The sequence below is a fragment of the Corvus cornix genome, chromosome 4A (assembly GCF_000738735.6).
Source record: "Corvus cornix cornix isolate S_Up_H32 chromosome 4A, ASM73873v5, whole genome shotgun sequence".
In the NCBI taxonomy this organism is placed as follows: Eukaryota; Metazoa; Chordata; class Aves; order Passeriformes; family Corvidae; genus Corvus; species Corvus cornix.
Genome location: NC_047058.1, coordinates 2882782 through 2902011, shown reverse-complemented (window position 1 = coordinate 2902011; position 19230 = coordinate 2882782). Strand labels below are relative to the sequence as shown.

The window sequence follows — 19230 nt, the reverse complement described above, 5'->3', positions numbered from 1 at the left end:
GGAGAGGATTCCTGGTATTTCCCTCACACCCAGGAAGGCTGATACAAGTAACCTGCTAACCTATTCTTCTTGGAGGTCAAACTCTAATTCCTTGGGCAAAGTCCTGCAAGTTATCTGGGAGAGGCTCAGCTTTCCAAGCTTGACACTGTCCCTCTTCCATAGTTTTCCTTATTTCTCCATCAAGGCCCCTCACTGAGCATCTTCTCAGTCCTTAAATCCATAATAAAGAAATAACTAAACATAGCTTTTAACTCACAAAATCCTCTCCCTTTAAAATCCACCCATACTGCTTGAAGTAGAGATATTTAAGGTAAACTGAAGGCCAGCCTTTCCCAGAGTCTGTAGATCCAAAGGACAAACTAAACCACTGGGGCTCAGAAAATAGTTACTTCCATTTTCCACGCTCACTTCTAAGCCAGTCCTGTTTAGCATTAATATTAAAGCTTTGTGTTCAGGGTCAAATAACTTCCCAAATCTCTCCTGATGATTTGAATGAAAGTTTCCTGCCAAGGCTTCTCCCAGCCTCCTGCCATTTTCTGCAGATGCCATGTCATTCCCTACAGCATCATATCCAAGCTGCACACAGCTATGCTGGAAATGCCGATTTCAGCACCTACAAATCCGTGTACCCTCCTCAGCAGCAGGCAGTCAACTTGACTGGACATCCTAATTGTGGGAGGGACTCCCAAAATCAGCCCCAGAGCAGGATGCAAGGGATACAACGTCACTTCTGCAAAGGTTATTTACCGTCAGCAGCCCAACACAACATGGAAATTCAGCAGAGTACAACTGTGTTCTAACCCTCCTGTTTAAAATTCACCTTTTCCTTAGGTGAGGACAGAATGGGAGCATCCCTTAGGGCAGAAGCAGAGTTCCTGACAGCCATGCTGGCTGCTCCTGCCAGCTGGCAGGTCTGGGAAGCAGCAACGTTCCCAGCGTTACTGAGACAGGTGACCTGATTTGTTATGGCAGCAGCTGCTCTCTGCTACCCCTGCACTTCCCAGGGGAAAGGCAGGAGCTTCCCTGCATCCCACAGTGTCAGGATAGCTTCCTGGTTGCTTGGCTCCATCCTGCATACTCTGCGGAGCAGTGCACTGCAGATGTTCCAAGGAACCTCACCAGGCCCTGGGCGCAGCTGGTCTGACGCTGCTGGTGGGTGATGCTGGGGTGCAGATCCTGGGCTCTGCTCTGTGGAACTCTTTCCTCATCACATCATTCCCATCAGTGGAGCTACTACTGGAAATCTGGCTCCCAAAACCACTTCAGTCTGCCCCACAACCTGCAGTGCTCACTGCTCATGGGTCGCCATCCACCTTTAAAATTAGGTCTCTTAGTGATGTGCACAGCATGACCTTCGACTCGTACATGAGTAAAGCTGAAAGGGAGCGGCGTGTTTACCCACTGGAACAAGAAAGCTGGAAGTGACCTGGAGGATCCTGCTGCTGTCAAGTGAAACGTATAAAGCAGGCTTGTCTTATCCTATCAAAATCAAAAGGAGAATTCCAGCCCATTGCATCCACAAAGCAGCAGCCCAGTTTGTAATTGGCAAAGGAAAATAAGCTTTGGATAACAAGCTGGAGGAAGAAATTACTCTGAAGCAAGACCATGTTATTTCAGAAACAGTGGCTCTGGTTTCAAGGGATTTTCTAGTAGAAAAATCTCATCAAAATTTCACATGAATTAATTTCTTTTACTGAATTGAAAACATTCTTTTATTTTGGGATACTTTTTTTCATCTAGATTTCTTAAGTGTTCTTCAGTGCAAATATTAACTACTCTTTTGAAGCTGAAGCCTGGGAGCCTCTGGAGACTGAGTATCTCCCAGGGAGATTGATGGGGGCAATGACACCACATGTGCCAGATCCTATTCTGAGCAGAGGAGGAGGTGGTGTAAGCCACAGGCTGGGACTCACTGTGAGGAGGTGCTCACCTACCTTTGACCCAGGAGGTGCAGTCAAGCCCAGAAACGCATACACGGCGTTGTTCTCCCGCGCCTCAAAGAAAGCATTGTAGTCCTTCATCATGGCAGAAGGGAGAGGGAACAAAAGACAGAGGAGTGAATTATCAGAAGTAATCTCAGCTCAGTTTGGGGTGTCACCCAACCCACACCAAGCAAACTGCTTGCTGTGGCCAAATGCAAAATCCAGCATCACCTCAAGTACGTGGCATTAGCACTAACAGCACACAAACTGGTCTGGCTGGAAAGGGACAAGCTGGGAATTCATTCTATATCCCAACGAGATGTTGCTGTGAGGTGCTCCAGCCTTTCCCAGAGGGACAGACTCCACACAAGGCAGGTATTGTCACTGATCTGGTATGGACATTCCTCCTGCAGAAGCAACTGAGACTGGACCTTGTCCTCAGAAACCCTGATGTTCCCAGATGTCATTGTAATTCCTGATAATGATGACAGCTGTGCAACTGTGGACTCCAGCTCTTAAATCTGTCAGAAGTTCAACTGGAACTTTTACACTGAAAGTGCACCTTTCCCACCACATTTCCCACTAAGGATTAGTCTGTGCAAGTGAAGGCAACGGGGCGGCACTGTTCACTCACAGTGTATTACAAATGCCCTAAACACACACAGCCACTTCCCAGGAAAATTAAGGTAATAAATAAATAAAAAGAAATACCAGTTGTCAAACCCCAACTAAAGGAACTCAGAAGTATTGTGCAATCTCACTGTTGTTCAAGTTACTACACAATTCCCTCACTCCGACTTCTCAACTCAGCAGGGAACAGTCCTGTGATTTTCCTGCTCTCTGTTTTTAACTGATGCACATTACCAGCCTCTTCTAGCTTTCCTGGGTAACATTTGGATGCAGCAGTCCTGGCTGGGAAGCCCAAGGCAGGCAGTAGCTCAGTCTCAGCCTGGAGTCAGGGAGAGCTGTTTAGGGCACGCTGCTCCAGATTCCTGACTGACTGGGAGGTAAAAGCTTAAGGAACAGCAACTGCTGTTTGAAAACAGCAGAGAGGGGCAGCTCTAAGGAGAAGCTGCTGCAGCTGGAACAGAACAAAGTACAGGGACCAGAAGATTCCAGCTGCCTGGACTTCAGGGATATCAAATTATTGTTTCATTTGCACATGCAGCATTTGCATGCTGGTTTGATAAAAATGTGTATGATTATGGTAAATCCTCCCTGAAGCCCTTCTGTTGACAGGACTGGGGCTGCTTGATAACAAAGGGATTGTTTATCTTGCTGGTGCATAGTCCATGAGCCTGCTCCACAGTGTCTCCCAGGACAGGAATTCCTGGGCCTGAGGAGCAGGGCTCATGCCAGCCCACACAGCATCTCCAGTTCAGCCTCTCTGCTGTGCACGGGCCAGGAAAGCCAATTTGCTCTTTGCTCTGCCAGTTGTGCTGCATCAGATGGAACAAACAGGGAACTTCATGCTTGAGAGGCATCAGATAAAGACAGAAAGAGGTTCAAATTCTGGGCACAGAATTAAATTTTACCTTCCTGAAAGCTGAAGTGTAGCCACTCAAACCCAGCAACATTAAACTGACCGAATTTCAAAAGTTCAATGTTACATCAACCAAAATTCTGGGGATGATATAAACCCATAGCAAGAACCTTGTGACCAGACCCTGCTCAGACAACTACTTATCTGTCACTCCAAAACAACCTTTTTCCATGTCACAACCAGTCAGTAAAATTTTGAGAGCCAAGTGGCACAACAGCTCACTGTGGATATTATTTCAAGTTCTGCTTCTATTACAAGCAAGAAAAATTCTTGGCACATTGAGAATAATTTCTTTCTGTAGGCACAGATTTGTCTCACAAAGGTCCAAAACTGGCAGGTCCTGACTTACAGACTGTGCAGGACACAACCAGACTTCAAAAGGACCAGAGGAATGCACACTGTGAGCTCTGTTCAGAAGATACTAAGTTTTAAAAATAAAACTAACAGTTAATCTAATAATCATTCAAGCATGGCCTGCTGGGTACAAGTACTGCAGGGCAACTTACTTTTCATCAAGCATTAAAGTAATTACAGTAGGATTTGTGTTTGCAACATGAGTTTTAATCTGTCCAAGGCACTGGAGTAAGTGAACCACAGCAGCCTTCCCTGTGCAAGCAGCACACAGAGCTGGTCCCAAGAAGGATCACAAAACTGATTTATGATCATGGCAGACATCATTTCATATCATCTGGAGATTCACACCTACCGGCAAACCCCACATGGGCAGAACTTGTGACAGAACATAAGGTTGGTGTAACAGGGCCAGATTTCTGTGAGGTGTTAGTTCACAATCATGGGGAAAATGAGGATTTAAAAAAACCTGGGAACTTTCAGAGCCGTAAGATGGGAAAAAACTCATAGGAAAAGAAAATTACATATGCACTGTAAGGTAGGATCCGAATCAAGAGGTCCACATTTCAATCTCTCCTATGGTGTGACTGGAATATTCAAAAATCAATTATTACTAAAAGCCCAAGATGGGGGAAATGTCTAACACCTCCCACAGCCTTCCCAGTTTGGACAACTGCAGCTGGGCAAGCCCTGCCTTGCTGCTCACCGCAGTGAAGCACAGGCTGTTGCAGCGAGGCAGAGGAGTGGGATGAGCACAGGGAGAGCTGGAGGTGAGTGGGATGAGCACAGGGAGAGCTGCAGCAGCCCTTACCCCGAGGTAGCGGCTGTCGTTGAAGAGCCGGGGGGGCAGGGGGTTCCCGCTCGCTGGCCGACTGTCCTCAGGGACGTTCTCCCGCATCCATTTCCGGTTCTCCTCATTGGCCGCGATATCCTTCTCCTCAAATTCAATTTTGTTGGCTTCCAAGAAGCCTAACACATCTTGTTGCTGCTTTTTAATCTGTCACAAAAGAGAGATGGCAAACAAAATCAGCGAAATAATTTTAATGCGGTTCCGGGGTTCGCTGCAGAAATCAGGGGGTGCAAACCAGGCTGAAAATGGGAGCGGTAAGAAAATTCTTAGAATCAAAAAGTATTTTCTGAAGAGTCAGAGCTGAGCCTTGACTTGGCTCCTACAAAACGGAACAGGCTGAAGCCGAAAGATGCTGTCCCTACACACATGTGCGTGTTGTGAACCTTAAAGGTGCCCACCCAAAAGCAGAAGTGTGAGCAGGGCCCTTGTGCTGGCCAGGTTTTACAGTTAACTCAGGGGAACGTTGTTTTTTCAGGTGCACTAGAGTTTGCTGGAGGCACATTTGAGGTACACACTGCTCCCCTGTGCCCTTGGAACCACAGGCTAAACCCCCCTTCCTTCTAGAGTCCAAGTTTTTGTCCACCTCGGTGCCAAAAGAGACCTCACCAAGCATTTTTGGTTCATGCTTGTTTGCACAAAAACCCCTCCCCTGCTGTGTCCTGGGTGTGTCAGCAGGGCAGGTACAGTCCCTGGAGGGCTGTGACCCCACATCCCCATCCTCACTCGTGTCAGGGAGGCTGGCTGAGGTCCCACACCTGATGCCACCCATCCTTGTGCACTCACACAGCATCCAAGGGAAAAGCAGGATCTGTGAGGCAAGCACGGTGCTGGCTCTGCACATGGAAGGTGGTTTTTATTACTGTCATTATGAATGACTGACTTCTCAACACAGAGATGTTCTGCTTATGCTCTGCTGTCCCTTTGCATGACTTTACCACCACAAAGGAGACTACAACCATGCACATCCTGGCAAACAATAAAAAAATGGAATTTAACGGGAAATTTGTTTTCTTCAAATTACCCCCTTCACTGCAAAGCCAGTCCAAGGCCTGGCTTTACCCTAATGAGCTGGGTGCCCCAGGAGCAGCGATTCACACAGATGTTGCACTGGTGCTAACTCAGGTCAGCCGCAGCTCCCGGAGCAGCCGCTCCATATACGGCCACAGGCAAACCCGGAGCTGCCGGGGTCAGGGACAGCCAGCCTGGAGCCAAATATGGAGCCCGTCCCCCGGGCCGCACAGCCCCGCACCCACGGGCACCCGGCCCTGCCCCAGCCCTGCCCCGGCCCGCACAGCCCCGCACCCACGGGCACCCAGCCCTGCCCCAGCCCTGCCCCGGCCCGCACAGCCCCGCACCCACGGGCACCCGGCCCTGCCCCAGCCCTGCCCCGGCCCGCACAGCCCCGCACCCACGGGCACCCGGCCCTGCCCCAGCCCTGTCCCGGCTCGCACAGCCCCGCACCCACGGGCACCCGGCCCTGCCCCAGCCCTGCCCCGGCTCGCACAGCCCCGCACCCACGGGCACCCAGCCGCGCTGGGACCGCCAGGAGCAGCAGGGAGTGTGTGGACAGCGCTGCCCTGAATTATGTGGGCTGCGGAACACAGCCCGGCAAATCCAAGGAGGGAATCTTCAAGCGCCCCCTGACTCGGTCTGGAGCTGCTCTATCCATGGCAGGTTCAAGCAGACCTCAGGAGGGGTGGACCCAGCCCAGTGCAGCACAAAGCGACTGATCCTGCTCTCCCGACAGAGGGAAATGTGCTCCCAGCTCCAGCAGGGAAGCTGCCTGCCCCGGGCTGCGAAGCCAACGTAATTCCTCCGACCACAGGAGCCGCTGGACTCGCTGTGTGAGCACCCCGAAACACAAGGATATTGCTAATTTTCATCATGGCTAAAAATAAATCAAACTGGAGGAGTTAATACCGCCCCGAGGAAATAATTCGTGTAGAGGCTGTATAAAAACATTCTCAGCAGACTCAAAGCTCTGGATAAGAGGTTTCCTTGCCTGCCTCTAACAGCAGCAGGAAGGAGCAGGGGAAGCTTTTCTCCGTTGTTCTACAGCTCAGAGAAGGAAAAAAAAGGGAGCACTTCCTTCATGAACTGTTCTGTAGGGCTAAGATAAGGGAAAAGTCTTTGGAATTGTAAACTCCTCTGTCAGTACAACCTAGTAGTAAATGTAATTTCAGATCCAAGTAGTTTTTATTACGCTCAGGTCCTTAACTTGTCCAAAATCCATTGCTCAGTGACAACGCACTTTGAGATGCCCCAGAATTATTAAGGAATTAGAGAAAACCAAGCTTTTACCAACACTACCATTAACCTGTACACTCTGCCATGTAAAAGAAGAGCTCTGAGTTGGACAGGAATCAGCATTTTGATCCCCTGAGAAGTCACTTTATTTTTTTAATCATTTTGACTATTAGATTGTCTCAGCCACACACAAATCCTCACACCCTCCCAGCATCTCAGTGGGACAGTCTCTGGGTTGTTTTTTCAGCTCCAGGAGGTACAACCACATCCCAAACTGACGACTGTGGCTCTGAAGGGTAATCACAACCCTCTCTGCTTGTTTTTAAAGAGCTGGAAAAGCTGGAAATGTATTTTTTTCTGCCAGAAAAAGCACTATTGTAAGGCAAGCATGAAGTCTGGTTTCTGTGTTGCTCTCAGGCCATCTGTAGTCAAGGGAGGTAATTCTCTAGAGAACTCTACAGAAAAGCAAGGATGGTGTTGATGCATGAGGGATATTAGTCTGGAACCCTTGTTTTCTGGCCAGACAAAAAAGAAGTTGGAAAATTAAGCAGCAATGTTTTCTCCCAGCTCCTCAGACAAGTCTTCCGGCCACAGTGATGAGCACTTACAAAAGAGCAGCAAATGCTCCAGAGAAACGGGGCATGCAGAAGGGACACCGAGCTGCCAGATCCTGTTATTTTATGGGATTTTATTTAGAAAACTTCCATTAATCTCAGGCAGTGGAATAGCACTGGGAGGGAAGGGCCGAAAATAGAGCAAGAGACGTCTGCTGCTGCTTCAGGGTGTTTTGTCTTACTTGAAAGGGCACACGTTCTCCTCGGGACAGAGCCTGGAAGATGGTTCCTGCTGCCCATGTTTGGGAAGGAGTGAGGATCCTTTCTTCAGGATGCGCCTGTCAACACGCAGCGCTCGCTTCCCAGAAAACCTCTCCCAGTTGCCGAAGCAGGCATGGACAGCGGCCAGCGCCTTCCCAGAGCCCGCACCTCGGCCTACGTAAACAACTGTCATGTCTGAAGCCGCTCTGGCCTCTGAAGTGCAGCTCACTGCAGTTGGCAAACACGAAAATCCTTGTTTATTCCAAATGCTCCTGACACACTGTGCAAGGCCCAGAGCAGCAGCCGAGAGCCGGGAATGCACCCAGAGTCAGCACAGGAGCCGAGGAGCCAAGCAGGGCCCTGAGGCTTGGGACCAGTATTGGGTGGGGCAGGAGGATTTATGGAGACACAAAAGCACAAGAACAGAGAAATGAAAGACAGGGATGGACAGACAGCTGTAAGGATGGGAAGAGGCTGGGGGAAGGAGCAGAGGGAATGAGCAAAATGGAGCAGGGGAAAATCCCAGTGGGATGGAGACAGAGGGATGGAAGGAGAAGGGGTGGGAGCAGGTGAAGTCAGTACTGCTGGGAGGAAGGGCTGCATCCTCTGGAGCTCCCCACTGCCCTGCCTTGGAACAAGGATGCCCTCAAACAGCCTGTCTTGCTCACAGGTGCCTTTATCCCCACCCCAGGAACAGAAACACATCCTGGTTTCTCTGCCTCAACACACGCTTGGGAGAAAAACAACTCCTAAGGTGAGTGGAGATATTCTGTTTCTTGCTGATGTTCCCAAGATACTACTGAAAGGAACATTTAATGAAATAAATCTATTTTCTCTTTGTTTTGGCTTTCAGGGTCTGTTCCCAAGACAGAAACAGCTTTATGGCAAGTTATTGGTGGTTAAGCAAAGTCTCACCACACACTGTGATCCTGTGCTAGAAAATCCACTGGGTATCAAGATTCCCTTCTTTTCCAGTTACGAGCCAATCATGGAACATTAAGCTTTCAACAGAGCATGGGCACAAATTAACATAAAAATGAGTGTAGAATTGTGAACAAGTACTGCCCCTCACTTCAGTACACATCAGAAATTCAATTTACTGTTCTTAGATCTAGCTCCCATCAGTGATACCAGTAACACAAGAGAAACCACGTCAAAGCTGCCAAGAGTACAAACAGGTGATGTTTGCCAACAAATCAGCCCATCAAAAATAAAGTTTTAACCCCAAAGTGGGAATAAACTTTCCAGAAAATGCTGCAACATTTTAGATTCTCTTCCAAATCTTTACTCATTGAAAAAAAAAAAAAAATTAAAAAAAGAACTCGGCAAAAAGATAATAAGCAGAAAAGGAGGAAGGGATGATGCTGTGGGACCTTGGTCCAGCGAGCAGGCAGCATTCCAGCCTTAGCTCCAGCCAGGACTGTGCTGGCTGTTCAAGAGCCAACTTCTCCCAGCACCACCCCACTGCAGGGAAACACTTATTTTAAACACTTTTTGGAACATCACAGAAGGTTCTATCTCAGGCACACACACAGAGCACAGTCCAGTCCACGCTGCTGGCCAAGAAAGGGCTTGGGTTGGTTTTCTTTCAGTCTTGTTATTTTTTCAGTTTATAAATAAATCCCTTGTTGGACAATAGACATGTTTTGGAAACCTATTTATGGACCATTGGAACCCAAAGTAAGTTTACAGTCTGAGTGCTGCTGTTTTGATCCAACAACAAACTTGCTGACCGCGGCTCTGCCGTCCTGGCCCTTGGCACGGGGCTTCTCCACCACTTCTGTGGGTCCTGTGTCCCAACTTCCATGCAGGGGAAAAACACAGATTTTATTAATTGCTTTCCCAATCATGGGATTAAATGGCTCATGCTTTATTGTGAGGATTTAAAAGAATTATAAAGAGATTTCTTATGATGTTTTCAGCCATCATTATATCATCAGTTATAGCATCAGGACAAAAGGAAATGGCCTCAAATTGCACCAGGGAAGGTTCAGATTAGGAATTAGGAAGAAGTTTTTCATGGAAATGGTTATGAAGCATTAGAACAGGCTGCCCAGAGAAGTGGTGGAGTCACCATTCCCTGGAAGTGTTCAAGAAACAAGTGGATGTGGCATTGAGGACACGGTTTAGTGCTGAACATGGGGCTGGGGCTCAGTTGATGGTTGGACTTGATGATTTCAAAGGTCTTTTCAACCTTAACAATTCCATGGTTCTGCGATTCTCTCCAGCTCCTGCTGAAGGTGTGTCCTGAACTGCCTCTCCCAACCTCACAGCTGGGATCCAGCACCAGGACAACAGAGAAGCAACACCTTACAGCAAATCTTACACATTTGATCTTACACATTTCTCAATGAAGTTTCAAGACAACACCACATTTAAAAGGGGATTTTTTTTTCCATTTCCAATTCCAGCCTTCTGGGTTCTAGATAAGCAAAAGCAACTACAGCATTAAAGCAGTTGTATTGTATGCCAATGATGATTTTAAAGACGCTGCTTCATACTTAGTGGGAGCATATCTTTAAATCCCAGAAGCAGCTGCTTTGTGCAGGAAGGTGAAGTCCAAACTCCAGGGGATGCTACTGGTTGTGGCCAGACTTGCACCCAGCAGTTCTCCAGAAGCTTTAGAGTCTTCTGAAGACGGATAAGCTGAAATGTAAGCAGTGAATGGGAAAAGTGCAGTGCAAGAAATGTTCAGCAAATTCCAGTGGCAGCCACCAGCAGCAAGGTGGAAACCCCCAGGAAGTGATTTTCCTTGGAGGAATGGGCAGCACAAGGAATGCCAAGTGCTGCCAAGACAAATTGACTTGTTACAGGGTGTCCTGTGGACTGAGCTGTGGCCACACTGCCACACTTCACTGCCACTTTTCAGAATTAGAGTACCAGCTATTGGGGGTTTTGGTTTGGTTTTCATATGTCTCACCTAATTTCTCAAATGGCCTTGCCTTCCTCACCTGAGTCCCTAATGCAGAAGCTCATCCTTGCAAATGAACTGCAAAATGCTTAGAATTTCTCCTCCCACTACAACCTAATTTGTAGGAATTGAACAGCCCAGCAGCTCAGCCATGGATTTAAATGTCACAGATTCCTGATGGCCCCCTAAGCTCATTCTCCACCCCAGCACACAGCAGAAGGGCTCCCTTCCGAGCAGCCTCAGTCCTGGCCTCCATCACAGTTTTCCTTGCTTTTACTCTAATATTCCAGAAGCTGGTTTTTTGTCTAGAGTGGTTTTGTTGGTTTTATTTGTATGAATAAGCCAATTTTTTCCCCCCTATAGTTCTGGTGGTGCCACTGTAAATGGTGGTCAGAGGGTGGGAAACCTGCAGGCAACTCCAACAATGACCTGGCTTGATCAGAGCTTTGCCAGGTGTTTCCCAGCAATTCCTGTCTCACTGTTACTTCTCCCTGCCTAGTAGAACATCTGCCTATTTTTAGGTCTGGGTAATTATCATCACAGAACTCAAAGCACTTCTTTCTTCTGGTTATTTTAAGCAGAGCTTTACATGTAGTGGTGCCATCATTGTCTCTCCTGATGGTTCCTGGTCTGGAGGGAATAAGATTGAGGACAAACACAGCAAAACCACCATGAACTTACGGGACCTAAATCAAACACAGGAGGCTGGAAAAGCTCACGCTGGACTTGTGCTGCTCCTTTTTTTTTTTTTCAGAAGTTCAGCAGTGTCCAGATGGACTCCATATGTACTGACTCTCTCCCTGCAGGGTCCTTTGGGGAAGTCCATGGGATATCCACATGATTACTGCACAGCAGCGCTGGTTTGATGTGGTTAGACCCCAAAAGCTTAAAATTGGTTTATTTGGAAATGGTTTTTACCACCAGGCACCCACCAACCCTGGGCTGTGTCAGCATCACAGCCCAACACCTGGGGCAGGAGGGAACAGGCTCCGGCTCCCACTGAGAGCAACAACCACATTCCTGCTGTTCACATGTGGGTTTAGAAGACCCTTTATAAAAGCAAGAAAAGGTGAAAAGGGACCCCCACTCAAGAGCGAAGCTGGGGGAAAATCCAGGCTACCAAAAGGTTTTTGCAATTTAACCTGGAGGTTACGTCACGTCTGGCAGCACATGGCCTGTCTCCAACAGGGCTTTAGCCAGGCATAAGGTACCACCCCACACACCAGATTTTGGAACACAAGCCAAAACTATAGCTGGAACAAAGGACAAAGTCTGCACTTCCCAAAACAAGACCATGACTTGCTCCAGAAACCATAGAAAGTTACATAAATGAAAAAGCTGATTCATGAGAACAAAAATAAAAGCTTCTCTCATGGATTATAATGCCATTGTAATTGCATTCATTCAATAACCCAAAGCCTAAATACTTGTTAAATCCCACACCAACAACACCCAAGTCCAAAGATCCTTGTGCGTTCAACAAGTTTTTTCCTACCCGAAGAACGGAACAGGAAAGTTAACGTCACCTCCATGTACTGAAGTCCTGGGGATCAGGATTCTCAATGGAGCCAAGGACGCTTAGAGACCCAACTCTCACTCAGTTTTATTTACTCTGACACAGACTGCAAAGAGAATAAAATCCCAGGGGGATTTGGCATTTAGTTCCCTTGGGCTACTTTGGGAAGTTCAGCCAGCAACACCGGCCTGGCCTTTCTGACTGGCACAGCCCAGCACAGCTGCGCAGGTTCCTAATTGCCACACTGCCAACTTGCTGTTGGAGTTCAAGGAATTAGTTAAGGAAAAAAAAGAAACCTTTTCTCTCTTGCTGCAGCAAGGAGGGTTTGAGTTCAGTGTTCCAGCAAAGTTTTTCAGTGTCACTAATTTGGTGTCAGACACGCAGTACAGCCAATTCCACCACACCTCGACTACAGTCAAATTCTAACAAGATACTAAAAGGCCACAAATAAGTCAGAACTGTCTTGCTGCACCACATCCAGTGTCTGTTTAGCTACTTTCCCCCTGCAGTGGCCAAAAGCAGATTCCTTTATCCATTAGTCAAGTAGGAGGACAAGTAACATTTCCTTATTTATATCTCCACAGATTCTGGCCCACAGCAGCAGCAGCACTGCCTAACAAAGCCCTGATGACTTTTTAATGTGTTTTAGGTTTACTTTCTATGAAGGCACCTTAAGGATCAATGTTATTATCACAGCTTAAGGCAAATTCCGCTCTTAACAAATGATATCCAAGCACTGGGGAAGTGTGTGGGGGTGAATCCATTCATCCTTTAACACCTGCGTGTCAGGGACTATTGTGGTGTTACCAGGATTCTAACAGAGAACATCTTATCAGCAACACCTGAAGCCTGTGTTTAAAAGTGCCATTTAATAAACTTCCCGTTTTGTTCCAGTACATGAAAATGGTTCTGTCAGCTGAAACCCCACCTCTTTTCCTACTGAAGCACTGAATTCAGAAGTACATCTTTCTTTTTTTTGGCTGCAAGGAAAAGGTGGTCAGGCACTGAAAGAGCTCCTCAGGGAATGGTCACAGCCCCAAGGCTGCCAGAGCTCCAGGAGCATTTGGACAACGCTCCCAGGCACAGGGTGGGATTGTTGGGGGGTCTGTGCAGGGCCAGGAGTTGGACTTGATCCTTGTGGGTCCCTTCCAACTCAGGATATTCCATGATTCCCTGAAAAGAAGGGTGACACAGAGCATTCTCCTTTAACTTTCCTCCTTCCCAGCTGCTCCCCAACACTTTCAGTTGCTCATTCAGCATTTCCTGGCCTGTCCAGGCTCCTGACTGCATCCAGTTCTTTTGCCCAAGAGCCCAGCTCTGTCTCAAGCCTACCAGAGATGCACAAACTCCTGGGAATATTCTGGGGGGCCACCAGAGCAGATCAGATCAGATGCACCCTCCTTTAGCCAGGATATCTGTGTCCTCACCACAGCCAGAAATGACACATCCCTCTACTCTCTGCTTAGATGCTTCTGTTCATTCTGTAAAAGGCTTAAAGAGGGTCACTATTGCCAAGTCAAAGTCACTCACAAGTCAGGATACGCCAAAGCTCTTCCCCACAGCAATCATGGCCTGCTCAAAGACTGCCTCCCCAAACACAGACTCTGCATCCAGAGACTGACTTTCTGTTTCTTTGGGATTTTCCTTCCTTTTTTCCTTTTTTTAAAGTTCTGTGGAAAGTGACAGCAATGCCCAATGGGATTATTTGCCTGGATTTTAAAACCAAACAAAGCCCACACAGCCAAAACTTCAATTTGCAGGGATTTTAATGCAAGACTTTAACATTTAAAATCTCATTCCATCATCAGCCAAAGAACAGAGACGTTTGCTCATGGGATGGCAGGGAACCTTTTTACACTGTACTTCCATGCACATGGAACACAAGATCCCCAGCAGCTGGGCAAGGGAGAAGTTAAAACCCAAAAGTCCCAGGAAGTTCTGGCAGCACTGGAGCTGGCACAAGCAGAGGCACCAAACCTGCCTACCTACTTTTTGTAGACAACCCCAGAGCCTGAACACAGAAAAACAGTGACTGTGACTGAAGCTTCCAACTGCTGAATGCTGGGAGGTGTCCCAGATCTGGAGAGGTGTCAGACTGACACTTGGCCCCTCACACAAGGAAGGTTTGATTGGAGACATGGGGGGTGCCTGACTCCTCTTCACTCTGCTCACGCTGGGAGCAGGGACAGCAGCCCCAGAGGCAGGGACAGCAAGAATCTCCTCTCCCTTCACGTGATCTCTGCAAACAACCCCACCAGGAGCTGTGTTTGATTAGGGATGAACTTTGCACAGGAAGCAGCCTGAGTCTCTGGAGAGTTTCTGGGCACTGCCTGGCAGCAGCTCCAAACTCCTACAGACTGACCCCTCCAACATCCAAAGCCTGCCCACCCTCATGCAGGGGCTCTGCATAGGCTACTCCCAAACCTCACCTCCTCCAGCGCCGGGGCTGGGCAGGTTTATCCAGGAGAGACGGTCAGGGAAGCACAGCTCCTTACTGGGACCGTATACACTCAACCTGCATCAATCAGGTTATTTGGAAAGAGACCTTCTCCACCAACTCCGAAGGCCTGTTCCTGAGCAAGGATTCACCACTTCTGAGAACCACAGACTCACAGAATATCCTGAGTTGGAAGGGACCCTCAAGGATCATTGAGTCCAGCTCCTGGCCCTGCACAGGACATACCAACAATCCCACACTGTGCCTGCTGTCCAAACAGTCCTGGAGCTCTGGGGCCGTGACCATTCCCTGCGGAGCTGTTCTAGTCCCTGACCACCCTCTGGATGAGGAATCTTTTTATAACATCCAGTGAACCTTCCCTGACACAGCTCCAGCCGTTCCCTGGGGTCCTGTCCCTGGTCAGAGAGCAGAGGTCGGAGCCAGGCTATGCCTTGGCTGGGCTCCATGGAGCTCTGAGCAGGGAATCTCCTCCAGTCACACAGCAGTGCTGCTTTGGGAACCCCAACTCAGCTCACAGATGACACAGGGGTTCTTGTGCCATCACAAGGAATGGGAAGAAATGAGCCAGGGGAGGCAGGACTGCCTCTCCCAGCAGCAATAAGGACTGAAAGCAGGGATCAAACCATGGCCTTGGGCCATTCTTGCAGCAGGCTTTTGCTTCAGTCAGCAACAGGAAAGACCTGCAAATGCAAATATTCACATATCAGGATGATTTTTTGTCTTTTTTTAAATGACTACTGAAGTTATCCAGGATAAACATATCTTGCAAAATCAAGCTTCCAGACCTAGGCTTCCTCTTATCTTCTTTTAGGCGAGGATGTAAAGAAACCCTGATGTATGGCAAACCATAGCATTAACCACACGCACTGACACTGTCCACGAACCTCTGCAGCACCCGGAATTGTCATCATCCAAAGGAAAACACCACCATTACAATACTAAATAAATTGACCCTTGGCAATTTTCTAAGTCAGTCTTGTGGCATTTGACTTTTATAAGCCTGAAAACTGCTCATCTGGTCCAAAACCAACAGAGAGCGAGCTTCCTACTGTGGAATACAGGCTCCATTATCTCAGTTACGCACTAACAAAGCATAAGCAGCAGCAGAATATGAGCTCTTCATTTATTACACACAGTTGTTTTCTGCAGCAGACGTGGAGCTTGGCAGGCTGAGTTTCCCTGGAAGTCTCCATGTGCCTTGTCACAGCATCCAAACTCCATGCTGGGTTAAATAAAAACAAACAGATCCAGTCCTCCCAAATCCCAGTACCAAACTAACAACTCCTGAACAGCACAGGGATGAGAGTGGCAGGAGCTGGAGCATTCCCACCCATCAGCCAGCTCTTCTGTGTATTCCTGGTGTCTCCACAGCCTCAGCACCTCACTGGTGCTTACCTGAGTTATAAACAGGGAAAGGGGAATCTTTACTATGTGGAAGAAAAAAAAAGTCCCTAAGTCCAAGCTACCTCTGTCACAGACTCCTTGAACAATTTGCTCTTCACCTCTCAGAGCTCCTTTTCCTGAGCTGTTAGTCAGCAGGAATAATTATTTCTTCAAATCACTGCTTATTTACTTTTTCAGGGATCATTTCTGGCTGATTCTACAAACAGTACCAACACACCACAGCCCAGCCCCACAGACAGGCTTTGCACACTGGCTGTAAAGCAATTTACCACACAGAAGACTGGTCTCCAATAAGACAGTGAGGCTCAGTATCACAAGATGCAGAAAACTCTCTGACATATGATATATTCCTAAATACTCAAAAATTGACCATGTGCTTAGAAGAGCAGGGGAAAGGCCCTGAAGGTGCTACTGGTCACCTGACTGCTTGCTCTGGAAGCTTTAAAAAGGCCTGATAGTCTGGAGCTCACCCCTCTTGTCAAGTTCTGAATCTGGTTCCTCTTTCTGAAAGCCAGAAGAATTATTTCTCCTTTATCTTCAGCCTTGTGGAGATCCCAGGACAACTCTGTGCAATGCTGGCAGCAACTCCACGCTGTAAGAACTGACACAAACAGCATAGGTCCCACCTCAGTGCCCCTGAGATTTCACCCTCTGCATCAGCCCAGCACTCCAATAATCTTTCCAGGGAGGCAGCCTGAGATAACACACACAGGGCTGCAGTTTGAGGGGTTTATTGAAACAGCTGCTCCTGTAATTATTTTTCAGAGGCTGTGGATTTCTGCTGGCAATGGGGAGCCCTGCAGAGCAGAGGGAAAACAGGTTTGGTTGTGCTTGTGTGACAAGCTCAACTCTGGTTAGGAGAGGAATTAAAAGCACAGAGAGTTCTGCACGAGGCCCCTGTGGTTTACAATAAAAGCAAAGTTTATTTCCTGTATGGTTTAGCACACAGAGGCTAAATTAACTGACAGGACTAAAAGTTTACAGCATTAATTGCTGTTTCACTGCCTTTATATTGCCAGGCATTTATTCTTTAAATGAAAAACTACTTTAAGAAGAAATACATGACCTCAGGGATCCAGGTGCTTCTGATGTGTATTACTTTTTATCTTTGAAGAATTCATATACCACAGATGTTATTTAACGAAGAGTCTTTTTGCTGACTGCTAAAACTAAACCACGTAATTCTTTTAAGAGAACAAAGCTTTTTTCTTCAACTAAAATACCTAAATATCATAATACAAAGGAAGAGAAAAAACTATGGATTAAATGCAAGTTTTCCTCCTCTTTCCAAGAAGAGCCAGGCTGTCTTGACATAGAACAGCAACCCAAAAGCATCCTGGAGAGGAAAGATTCAGCAGACCACAGCTCACATGGGCAGCAGTTTTCTGACCCAGTAATTGATTGCCCTGGGTAATATTTCAAGTGTGAATCATCCTGGACGCCTCAGATCCTTCTTTATGTTACTGCGACAAAATATTGTCTAAAAACTGTGTCTTTAAGACGGAGAGATAAATTCTTCTCACAAGATCTGGCCACACTGCAGTTTCTAACACTTTGGGCAGCTGAAACAACACAGGAGTTGGCCAAGCTCTGCTTGCCATAGCCAGGAAGGCCAGTGCCTGGGGTTTGCTCTCAGGACTGCTCAGGAGATATCCTGAAGTGACTCTTTCAGGAATTAATAAAATGGAGCATTTTCCAACACAGTCAGGTTGTTCCCATCACCAGGCTGCTATCATCCACTGCATCCCTGCAGCCCAAAGGGAAGTGGCACCTTCACCCCAGAGCAGGAGCACTAATCTGGATGCTGCCCATGTCTCACTAACCTGGAGCCACTTTGCAACTCCCCACTGTCTTTTTAAAGTTTTATAGATCCCTCTTGTCACCATGGTATCTGCCTTTTTTTTTTTCTAAACCACAAGCTTCCTTCTGCCTCAGTGCAAGCCAGCATCTGCTTACCCCAATCAGAAACTAAGAAAAATACACACTGCATTTTATTTTTTCAAAGTTTAAGTCCCCAGCTGTTTATTTGCTGTGAGATGGAGTTCTCCAGGCCTGGGCAAGCAGCCAAAATGGCTTCATTCCCCTGCTGTTCCTCAGTCTCAGCCTAATGCTGATGGCTGGCAGTGGGAGGTGATGGCTCTCCCAACGCCTTCCAAGCTGCCAGCTTGGGTCCCAAATCATTCTGTGGAAGCCAGTGCTGTCTGTCCAGCTGCTCCTCAGTTCATCCAGGTGTAAATTCGTGGGGGGGAACATTTCCCAAGTCAGCATTATGGATTTACTTTGATCTTCCCACAGCATGCACAACAAACCCCAGTTCTCTGCAGGTGAAGGGAAGCTCTCACAGGGACCTCCTGGTACATTTTAATGTGATGGAAGGGAACAGAAATTTGAAAAAAGACTGCTCAGGCAAAAAGGTTCCATGGACTGAGCTACCAGAACCAAGGGACTTGTTTATCTGCATTACAGGGTGGAATTTCCAGTTCTTAATCAGGATTACCGGGGCACTAACAAGGAAATCTGCAAACCTGCCCCTTTATATTTCTATTCACTTATATTGTATTTCCTGCCAAGGGGAAAAAAAAATCACCAAACATCTACTAGCCATAAATCAGCTTCACTTGAACTGCATTTCTATCCATATCCAGTGAGAATGTTTTAGGATATTTTTAATTTTTATTTTTAATTTCATTCACAGAGTTATTCTGCTCCTCTCCTGCTCTGCCAGTTGTTCTGCAGCTGCTGCTCTGGCCAAATACATTTGCAACATGTGCACAGGAATGCCTTGGATAAGCAGTATTAAATGTTTCCTAAGGAATAAAATCTTGTCCTGCTGTAGTCCATGGCAAAACTCCCAGCGATATAAGCACAGCCAGAGGTTGATCCCATGAGGTGAATACAGATGTGCTGTTTAAACCTGCCTGGCAATGAGTACTCCCATAAAAACATGGGTTTATGTGAAAACTGTGATTATTTTTCCCAGAGGCTTTGTGCTTGCTGTTCCCATCAGGCTTTTCCAGTTGACTTTGATCTATGCCTAAGGCAGGAGAGGTGTCTGATCATCTACCCTAAACATGGTCTAAACATGCAGCATGTCAGCATCTGCACAATGATGGTCTTCGAATCACCAAATGCTTGCTTCATATGTAAGAAATGCTGAGACACCAACCCAACATATCCCAAACACACACATATATTCTTTTCCACCAAACATTT

The 19230-nt window shown here is 47.3% G+C and overlaps 1 protein-coding gene across 1 annotated transcript in view; it reads right to left on the bottom strand.

Annotated features, from left to right (window-relative positions):
• The window catches only part of SH3BGRL (SH3 domain binding glutamate rich protein like), a 30187-nt gene that overhangs the window by 3084 nt on the left and 7873 nt on the right, over positions 1-19230 (bottom strand). The window contains exons 2-3 of the mRNA XM_039572112.1: positions 4628-4813; positions 1935-2015 (exon numbers count right to left, since the gene is read on the bottom strand). Of these exons, the coding sequence (XP_039428046.1) occupies positions 1935-2015; positions 4628-4813 (267 nt within the window). The remainder of the gene's footprint in view (positions 1-1934; positions 2016-4627; positions 4814-19230) is intronic.